The 11,062-nt window shown below is 45.6% G+C and overlaps 1 protein-coding gene across 1 annotated transcript; it reads left to right on the top strand.

Annotated features, from left to right (window-relative positions):
- Window positions 1–799: 799 nt before the first annotated feature.
- clvs2 (clavesin 2) lies at window positions 800–4,747 on the top strand (the record flags this gene model as incomplete). Its single annotated transcript, XM_080491291.1, has 5 exons — window positions 800–1,188; window positions 2,363–2,537; window positions 3,373–3,483; window positions 3,931–4,163; window positions 4,654–4,747. The coding sequence occupies 5 exons, from the start codon at window positions 800–802 to the stop codon at window positions 4,745–4,747; spliced, it is 1,002 nt and encodes a 333-aa protein (XP_080347417.1).
- Between the last annotated feature and the right edge of the window lie 6,315 nt (window positions 4,748–11,062).

Below are 11,062 nucleotides of genomic sequence, written 5' to 3' on the forward strand. Positions count from 1 at the left end.
CACACACACACACACACACACACACACACACACACACACACACGCCCCTCCTCCTCCATCCACCCCACCCCTCCGGTAAACTCCGGACCTGTGTCACCGGCCGGAAGCCCACCAGCAGCACCTGTAGGGGCTTTTAACCGTTTTATTCCAGATCAGACTACAGCATCCTGATGAAGATGATGATGATGATGATGATGATGATGAAGCTGGCGGCTGAGTAAGGACGCGGAGACACGCGCACGGATCAGCGCACCGAGCGGCGGCGGATGGAGACGCGCGCTGGAGGCGGAGGGATGCTGGTGGTGCTGATGCTGCTGGTGGTGTAGCGGGTCGCAGCGGGTTGTTGCGGGACGGTGATGCTGCGGAGCGTCACTGTGCCGCAGGCAGCCAGACACAGCGCGCGGACAGGAGGCTTCCACACGGAGCGGAGGCGGCGCGGCGCGGCCGCGCGTCCAGCCGTCCGCCGTGTACCTTCGGTTCGTCCCTCGCATCCTCTCGCGCATCCATGCCGCGGAGCAGCAGCTGAAGTTCACGCGCATTTCGGAGCGATCGGGTGAGGAGTGAGGCCATGTGTTGATGCGCGATGCGCCGCAGCGGGAGAGTCGCGGCAGCAGCAGCGGCGGCAGCGGCGGCAGCGGCAGCGTCTGTTCAGGGCGGATTACGTGCAGAGCAGAAGGCCTCCGTCTGAAGTCTGAGAGGGGGAGGGGGGGAGGAGGGGAGGGGGAGCGCCCCTGCCCTGTTGCTCCTGCAGCCAGAGGAAGAGGAGGAGGAGGAGGAGGAGGAGCAGCAGCAGGCCACCATGACTCACCTCCAGGCCGGCCTCTCTCCGGAGACCCTGGAGAAGGCCAAGGCGGAGCTGAAGGAGAACCCCGACACGCTGCACCAGGACATCCAGGAGGTCCGGGACATGATCATCACACGGCCGGACATCGGCTTCCTGCGCACCGACGACGCCTTCATCCTCAGGTTCCTCCGGGCGCGCAAGTTCAACCACTTCGAGGCCTTCCGCCTGCTGGCCCAGTACTTCGAGTACCGGCAGCAGAACCTGGACATGTTCAAGAACCTGAAGGCCACCGACCCGGGGATCAAGCAGGCGCTGAAGGACGGCTTCCCTGGCGTGCTCGCCAACCTGGACCGCTACGGCAGGAAGATCCTGGTGCTGTTCGCCGCCAACTGGGACCAGAGCAGGTAGGAGGGGTCAAACAGGTGTATGTGGGGGGGGGGGGGGGTAGAGGGTCGTCCAGAGGGGATGGGGGGGGGGGGGTGAGCGCCACCTGGTGTCATCAGAAAGGACTGCATGCTGTTAATTCTTTAAGATTATCTACAATATTTTCTTGTCTGTGAATAAAACTTCCTCTTATTCCTCTTATATACACATAATTACCTTGAAGACTGTTTTTTTATAAAAAAATATTTTTTTGGTCGGTTACTTCCAAGGCCTGTAAGGTGGTTGTAATGTTGTGGCTAAAAGGTGGTGCCCACACTTTACTTTGGAATTCAGTGGCGTCACTAAACCTGAAATAAAATCGTGTCCCACCGAGTGTTTCAGTGTTCCACGTTCCACAGAACCGGCAGAGACGAGGAGGGAGTTTTCATGTTGGGCCACTAGTGGGTGCTGTTGTTAGTGTTAGTACTGAAAACACACACACACACACACACACACACACACACACACACACACACACACACACACACACACACACACACACACACACACACACACACACACACACACACACACACACACACACACACACACACACACACACACACACACACACACAGCAGAGAACAATGAGTTCTAAACATGAACACTGGGAGGACATTCTAATGGACAGACCATCAAGTTGGATTGTTATGACGGTGACTGTCACAATAAAACTACGAAATTAGATTGTTATTATGGTGACTGTCAAAATAAAACCACCAAGTTGGATTGTTATTATGGTGACTGTCAAAATAAAACCACCAAGTTGGATTGTTATTACGGTGACTGTCAAAATAAAACCACCAAGTTGGATTGTTATGACGGTGACTGTCAAAATAAAACTACCAAGTCCAGTAGAATAAGGACAGGGAGTCATGACACCACGGAGGAAACCTTGTTCTGTTCGTCTCTACTGAGCATGTGCAGAGGAAGAACTAGTTACTACCAACATGGTGACCAGGACCAGAGTTTCCATCAACTACATGACGGAGTCGGAGTGTTTCAAAAACTTTTGTTTCCAGTTGAACTCGTGGCCTGATTGTGTCGTCTGTTCTCGTCCTCCAAGCAAACGGTTTGAAACTGTTCCGGACTTTGACTTTGCGTGAACGTCTCCCTCCTCCTCCTCCTCCTCCTCCTCCTCCTCCTCCTCCTCAGGTACACCTTCGTGGACATCCTGCGGGCGATCCTGCTCTCGCTTGAGTCGATGATCGAAGATCCTGAACTGCAGGTCAACGGCTTCGTCCTCATCATTGACTGGAGCAACTTCACCTTCAAACAGGCGTCCAAGCTGACCCCCAGCATGCTGCGGCTGGCCATCGAGGGCCTGCAGGTACCAGGCCCGGGGGGTGACCTGGGGGAGGGGCGGGGCTATTTTTGGGACGTTAGCGGCTAACTGTTTCTGAATAAATCCCCAAAAAACTAATAAAAACTGTCCCTTACAAAGTGGCTCAAAGGAGATCAGCCTCTGTTGCCATGGAGACGCTCCCTGCTCAGCGTTTCACAGTGATGTAGCTACCTGACAGGCTAGTTAGCATCGATATGAGCTAACGATTATCATGGTAGCGATACTAACTTGGTTCAGCTAACAAATCTGATGTTGGCGAAGGTCTGCGCTCTACCGAGTGTAGCTCTAGTTTTTGTCTATGTTGAGATGACAATATATGAAGCGAGGCTAATCTTTAACTGTCCTGCTAGCTGAATCCCACTCTTAGCTTTAGCATTAGCATTTTACAAAGCTTTTGTCTCCATGTCCTGTTTACGTCTACCATTAACAAATCTAGGTGGAATTAGCAATAACGCACTTTGCTAATTAGCCTGTTTTTTGGTTGCATTCAGTTTTGCCACAGATCCCATTACTGATTACTTGTTTTTAAAAGTAACTAAGTGAGATTACAAGTTACTTTTTTAGTTACTTTCAGCAGCTGGCGACGCCCCCCCCCCCACCCCCCCCCCCCCCCCCCTTAACATTACATTAGATTACTGAAAAAAGTGGTCATGTGAGAGGAACGCGATACGGATAAACGCGTTACTGGCATCACTGGTTGCAATGCATTAAAAAGTGACATTGACCCTAAAAGAGAACTACCTAGCGTGGGGAAGCAGTTAGCTTGTCCCGCTGTGCCTGATGTTCACTCGTTTGTACAACGTGTACGGTTTCCCCACAGGACAGTTTTCCCGCCCGATTCGGAGGGATCCACTTCGTAAACCAGCCGTGGTACATTCACGCCCTCTACACTGTCATCCGACCGTTCCTCAAAGACAAGACCAGGAAAAGGGTGAGGCTAGCAGCTAGCGTCATGCTCACGCTTCCTATGGTTAGCTTTAGCATTAGCTATTGCTAATTTCTCCTGCTCACAGAGTCCTACTGTTAGCATTGTGCTCGCAGATTTATTTTTTCATTGTTCCTATTGATCGTACTGTTAGCTTTAGCATCAGCTAATGCTAATTTCTCAGGCTTACAGAGTCCTGCTGTTAGCATTGTTCTAGCATAAGTTTTTTTCATTGTGCTTATTGATCGTACTGTTAGCTTTAGCATTGCTCAATCTGTTCATCTGTAATACCGAGCGCCTTTGTTAGCATCAGCACTAGCCTAAGCTATTGGTGACTGTCATGTCCACTGTTAGCATAGCATTTCTTTATGCTGGGAAGACAATTTCACAAGGGGTTTCTAGCTAAAGCTAATGTCATGTTGGAGCTAAATGCTAACTGTGGTCCTGGTCTAGATCTTCATGCACGGTAACAACCTGAACAGCCTCCACCAGCTCATCCACCCAGAGATTCTTCCGTCGGAGCTGGGTGGCATGATGCCGCCGTACGACATGGGCACGTGGGCTCGGACCCTGCTGGACCACGCCTACGACGAGGAGGCGGAGTACTGCCCCGAGTCCTGCACACTGTCGGTCCAGGACCTGGAGCGAGACCTGGAGAAGACCCTGTCCCCCAGGACCATGAAGAGGTAACACCGCCGCCGAGCGCCAGGTGGCAGCAGTGAGACGCCAGCACCAAGCAGGATGTGGCTCGCGGGTTAGCTGGTTAGGAGGTTTTTTTAAAATTACGCTTTAAAGGCCAATTTTTTATCATTTTAAGTAGAACAGAGCAATTAACATAATTTTAACAATAAAAAAAAATACAGCGAATGACTTTATTGTTGCTGTTTTAGTCATTTTGGATATTTAAGCAGCTTTAACAATTTTAGCTGGTTCAGCCATTTTAGCATTTTTGGCCAATTAAGATATTTTAGCCTTTTGAGCAGTTTTAGCCTGTTTTTCATCGACACGTTAAGATGCGATGAAGTTTGACTTGATTTTGTGTAAAACGGAAAACGAAAATGTTGAAAAAACGTCCGGGAATAGTTCCGTGTGTTTGGCGCTCCGGAGGGAACCGTGAGAACGGAGCCGACAGTGAACGCACCGCCGTGACTCCGCCTCCTCGTGTTGTCCCCGCAGGTCTCAGTCGGTGGTGGAACCCGGAGTCCTGAAGCGACCCGACAAGACCAAGAGTGACGAGGACAACACGCAACCGCTGCTGTCGCTGGACTAGACCTGTACACACACACACACACACACACACACACACACACACACACACACACCCGGTCCCTCCAGGACCTGCGGAGTGAGCTGGGGATCTCGCAGCGAGCCCTGAGGAACGCTGCATTCTTTCCTTTACGTATTTGTCAAGTGCCAACTCTACAAACTGTGAGCTAGCTTCGGCGAACGACGCGGCGGAGAGCCGGCGCTTCGGGTTCCCCGCGTTCGGACGATAAGCGGCAAGAGGAACTTTAAAGACGGACGCGATTCATTTCTCTCGTCTTCTCTCGCACGTTTGAAGAAGCAAAAGACTGCGACTGGCCGGAGGATCAGCTGACGGACCCAAAACAGGAAGTGGGTCTCTTTGTTCTTATTTTTTCCGTTTTAAAAACTTTATCGGACTCTATTGCTTCTCTCGCGGGTTCTCAAGAACGCGACTTAGGATGAAACCGTTCTGTCAATCATCTCCTTGGTTGTTTTTCTGACCCGAATGTCCCAGAATGCACTGCTGCGCTGGCACAAGCCGCAAAAGCTACAGGATGTTCCCGAACACATCGCAGGTTATAACCTGACGGTTTATTTTCTGACGGGATGAAATGTGTTTGTTTGTTTTTTTTCTTTTGAAGAGGAAGAGGAAGAGGAAGAGGAAGAGGAACGACTCTTTGTGACACATCAGTCGTATTTCTGGCAATCGTCCAACATTCCCTCCGCCGAGCGTCCGCGTCAGATTTATTAGCGTAACGTTAAAGGGCTGGGCGGCCATGTTTCCTAGGTTTAGTTTGACAAAATTCACGTTTGATCTTCTTCTTCTTTTTTTTTTTAAGCTTTTCACTTCAGTTCACGCGCACATTGTTTTATAGCGCAACTCAAATTTAAGCTTTTCTATTTCAAATCCAAACCCATCCAAAGCTCAAAATGCCAGCTAGAATTACTGATTGCGTGCGTTAAGTGAAGTATACGTACATTTCCTTTGTGTGTTTGTCTACTTCAGACTCCTAAAAGTACTTTTTAATAAAAAAAAAAACTAGCCTTTTTTTGTACTTTTATCAGCCGATTGTCCACACAGACGCTGGAATCCGCACAGATTTGTTAGCAAAGTCACCGTGAAGTCTCTGGTTTAGTGGAACACGCAGCTTTAGTATATTTCTATAATCGTGCACTTCTTCACCGATCGGATCCTTTCAGGATATCCACAACGTTTTGTCCGCATGCTAGCTGTAGACGAGCAGCGTCTGTCACATTTTTAGCTTTGAGCTTCTCGACACGTCGAACGTGTAAAAACGAGTTTAGAATTTCAGGCTAAAGTTTAGCATTCTGTTAGCAAACAAGCTAAAGAGTTCGCATACATTTGCCAGGTCCCCTAGCTTGTGTTCAGTCGCGTAATGGGGCTGGTTTTTAGGCAGCGTTTGTCCTGTTGGCTACTAAGTATTTTAGTGCGTTTGCTAACAAAATGCTAAGCCGTTCATGAGAACCGAACAGTTTGATGAAACGACGAAAAGTTAAAGTATTCTGGGAGAAGAAGTAGAAACTCACTTACTGTACATTTTATAGCTATTATCATCCTACAGACGTAAAAGAACCAATGTTTTGTATTCCTTAGCTAACGGGCTAATAAGCTCGTCACGTGTTGCGCACAGTCATGGGAATTAGCCTTAAAGCTAGCATCACGTACCGTTCGAAAAGAGACTTAGCTTTGAGTTAGCCTTGAAGCTAACGCCTCCGTGTATCTTTCTCTGTAGGTTTGAAGCTGCGGTTAGCTTTGAGGCTAATCCTGTTAGCTTCTTCTTCAGGGTTGGACACGCGACTCCGCGACAAAAAGACAAAAATACAAAAATATAAATATTCTGGTTATTTTTCTTCCCATCTTTTTTTTACATCTTGTCGTGTTTTTGTTTTGCGAAACATAGAACATCAGCAAACTTCAGTCCGTCAACAGAACGTGTTATTTTTTTACGTTATATATAGTTTATACAGCGAACACGAGACGCGTGTCGGTTTTTTAGATGAAACGCGACTCAGAGTTTTCTTTACAGAAATGTTCACAAAGTGACGATCAGACGAGTCAACAGGAAGTTCAACAGGAAGTTCAACAGGAAGTGTTCCAAGTTCGGTTCTTTTACCAAAATGAAAGGAACCGCGGAGACGCTAGAAGCTCCCAGTTTTTCCAATTTGAAGATGACAGAGTAGAAACCGTTGAGAACTCGTCGACTCGTCCGGACTTTGTTTTCTTCAGAATTCTCTTCCGCCAGTATTTGAAATATTCGTTGACACGAACTCGTGTCACTTCAGCCTTCACAGATCCTTTCTTTGCTCTTGTCAGTGTTTTACGAGATCAGCTGCTCTCCGCCTCGACAAAGTGTTGTACGAAATGTAAACAAATCCAAACCTTCTTTTTCTTGAAAGTATTTCAGCATTTGGAATGTTTTTTTTTCGTCGTGTCTCTTCGTCCTGAATCCGCCTGGATGTATCCGACAGTCGCAGTTTGAACGGTTTGCAGCGGTGCGTTCGCGGCTCAAGGCTCCTTCATCCTCCCTTTTTGGACCCATAAGAACAAGAAGAAAGTTCTGCAGTGACGTCAGCCAGCTGCTTTCTCGGCAGGACTGTTCATACTCTGATAAGACGCTGCCGAACTTGCAGACCACGCCCCCCACAACAGGCCACGCCCCCTCGCAGCAGCCACATGTCTGTGATGCGGCGTTTAAACCTTTCAACAGCACAGTTTATCTCTGTCCTCCAGTGTTTTCAGAAACACATTTCTCTGAACTGCTCCAGTAATAAAGAGAGTTTCTGTCAGAGCGCCATGCTGGTTGGTTTTAACAGCTGACAGCTGTTCGTGATGCGTTCAGGTGCATCACGTAAGTCTGCCCTCCGACTTTATAACGAGCCGTGGCGCTCGTACAGTAGCGACGTTACAAACTAAATATGATTAAAATATGAGTGATACTCATCAGAGAGCTGGAACACGGCAGTACAGAAGTTTCGGCAGAGCGGCTCCTCCTCAGTTCGGCCAGGACGGTTGGAACAGCCCAAACTGATTCCTTCGTCCAGAAGGAGCTGGAAGAAGGAAATGAGGTCATTCCGTTCGGCCGGACCTGAACTGCCGAACCTTCGTCTTGTTCTTATGGAGGAGGAACCGGCCTTAACTCTGAAGTCGGAGGGTTCCGACTCCAGACACGTTTGAATGGCTCAACCAAATCCTTGAAATTGAAAATATGGTCTCCACGTCCACGTTAACTTTACACTTAAGTTTGAATATTGGATGTATATTTTCCAGTTTCCACGGAAATGAAGAAAGAAAAATGTGGAAAACCGTTGATTTTTGTTTGTATTACCGAGTGATTGTTCGATTGAGGAAAAAAATGTATTTTGTTGTTTCATTCACGCATGTTAGAAAAACAAGTTTCATATTTTGACTTTTTCATGAAGAACAATCAACTTTCTTTCCATTTGAATTTAATCTCGCCACACACACACACACACACACACACACACACACACACACACACACACACACACACACACACACACACACACACACACACACACACACACACACACACACACACACACACACACACACACACACACACACACACACACAGTTCAGATTAAATCCACGTCTCACGAGAATGTATAAATACCCTGAATGGATTATTTATCCCAATAAATGTTTTCTAGAGCTTCAGAATGTTTTTAACATTTTATACAAAACATTTTTTATCATGTTTTTAAGTAAATTAATTCAATTTTGTGTGTGTGTGTGTGTGTGTGTGTGTGTGTGTGTGTGTGTGTGTGTGTGTGTGTGTGTGTGTGTGTGTGTGTGTGGTTGCTATGAAGTCTGCAGCTAGAAACTGTTTATACACACACATACACACTAAAAATTAAAACTGAGAAAGTGAAGCTAATTGCTATTTGAATATGCTAACGCTAATCGCGGTCACTGTTGATACATGCTAATGCCGATGCTAACCGACTGACTACTTCCTGACGATTTAAAGAAACACGCAGAGGAAAAACTTGTAAATATCTCAAAGTTTTTATTCAAGTTGGGACAGAAAAAGTTGCGTTCCGGTGGCGATCCTCCACGTTTCCCACAGCGCACGTCGGACGATGTAAAACATCGACACCGACGTGAAACCGGCCGCGGTTACGTCGCTCACCTCCGCCTCTATTGCACATGCAACACGTAGTTCACACCGCTAACACGCCGCTAACACGCCGCTAACACACCCGAAACGTCGTCTGCCAGTGAAATCTACCTCGTTCCTCTGAGCAGAACAAATCCAGCTTTAGTATTATCTACAGTCTTTATACAGATTTACATCAGCATGCATAAAACAAACAAATAAAGGAAATAAACCTTCGATTCTTCCAAAAGAAACAAACATCCTGGAGTCGGTATATCGGTTTATCGTCGGCTACATTCCTTCAAAAACATCGATAGAATGACTGACTTTCTCCAAAAGATGTAAATAAAACCATTTCTAAGTGACTTTAATAACTTCGGCAGGTTTAGTACAAAAATATTAGCTGCGAATGCTAAATCCAAGCGAGTTAGCGTTAAGAAGCCGAATCGAACAAGTAGTTCAGCTCTTTGATTAGCAGTTTAGCATCCGGCTAAATATTCACACGTGGAGTCGTGGAAACGCGTAAAATAAACTCAAAGAAATTGAAGTACGGAAAATGTACGCCTCAGTGAGCATGTTAGCTAGCAGAATTAGCACGTGTCAGCACATTTTTCCTCGTACCCTCGAAAACGAGCTAACTAGCTAACTAGCTCAGCTGAATCTGAACGGCTCAATTTACTTTCATCCAATTTTAATAAGTAAAATGGATCCTAGTCCTTCGGTTAGCATGGTAGCGTGTTCAGTTGTTGACGGAGATTTAAAAAGTAAATGGTTTGAAGAGCGGTTTTTAACATTTCTAAACATTTTTAAACATTTGATCGTTCTGCTTTTATACTGATGACGCCACACTTTATTTCACCTCATGTATTCGTATATTTTTTGTGTTCGTAGCTAAAATATTTGGCACAGTTCTGCGTGTATCTGGCAAAAAAAAAAACCCAGAGTAAAACTAGATACTGAAATGGAAACGTTTAAAAAACATCATTAAATATTCAACATCAATGAACAAAGATCCAAATCGGAGGACGAATTAAAATTGAGATGTTTGTGAAACTGATATTTGTCATCTTATCTTTTAGTATTCTCTTTGTTAGAATGCAAAAATATAAACGTTTTTAAATTTCAAAGTCATCAGAGGGTACATCTGCTCATTGCACCATCTGGTGGTACAAGGCGGTACTGCCAGCTTTTAGCTCATTCTCCAATCATCTTGAGATTATCAAAAGATAGCGTTATATAGCTTTGTTTTAGATTCTAAAAGCGGTTTTGTAATAATCAGCGTAATCCTTGTAATTGGGTTTTATTTTATGTTATTATTACTAATAAGTTTTATTTCCATCACGTTTGAAATATTAAAAAAAAAATTTGTCTCATGTTTACAGTTTCAACCATCATTACGATTCTATTGATACGCTGACTCACGGCACCATCTGGTGCTTCAAAGCGGAACTGCAAGACCCAACAATGTGTAAGACGTGTAGGAGTTAATGATCGTAGTATTAAGGAGAATAATGTGTTTTAAATTATTCGATTAGTAGACAATGGAACCGAGGAATCGCTAAATTCAAGATGGCTCCAGATAACGACGGATGAAAAGATGAACATACGTTCAAATGAAACCGTCACTCTGAGGATTTTCAGAAGAAAATGCACAAGAAAAAAAAATCCTAAAAATCTCGTAACGGCGTCATTCGAACGCACGTCTTTAAATCCTGAAATGGGCGACGCACAGGGTTCGAGAACGTTCAGGAAGTCAAAGCAGCGTTGAACTTCAGTCACGACTGCTTAACGACAAAACTTCCAACCTTTAACGAAGTTTTCTGGGTTTCCGTAAAAAAGCACCAAGGCAGCGTGAAAAGAAGAAGCAACATCCACAACAATCTCTGTCACTCTTAAAGGTACAGCGCGTAATAGTTTCAATCAAAAACAGTGAAATTAGCAAGCGACTCACTGCTGCCACATGGTGTACTCTAAGCAGTATTACACCAATACTACACACTCTACATTCAAACCAAAAGGTACCGTGTTTAATATTTTCAAACTGTAATATTTAGAACAAAAGAGAATCATCAAAACTAACATGCTAACCAGCTAGCCGTATCCCGATCCGTGTTTCAATTTCACTTTGTGCCACAAGATTGCGTTTTTATTAAAGAAAATGTGTATTTCCTTTATATATATATATAATTTTCATATCT

This window comes from Lipophrys pholis (assembly GCF_963383615.2).
Source record: "Lipophrys pholis genome assembly, chromosome: 21".
In the NCBI taxonomy this organism is placed as follows: Eukaryota; Metazoa; Chordata; class Actinopteri; order Blenniiformes; family Blenniidae; genus Lipophrys; species Lipophrys pholis.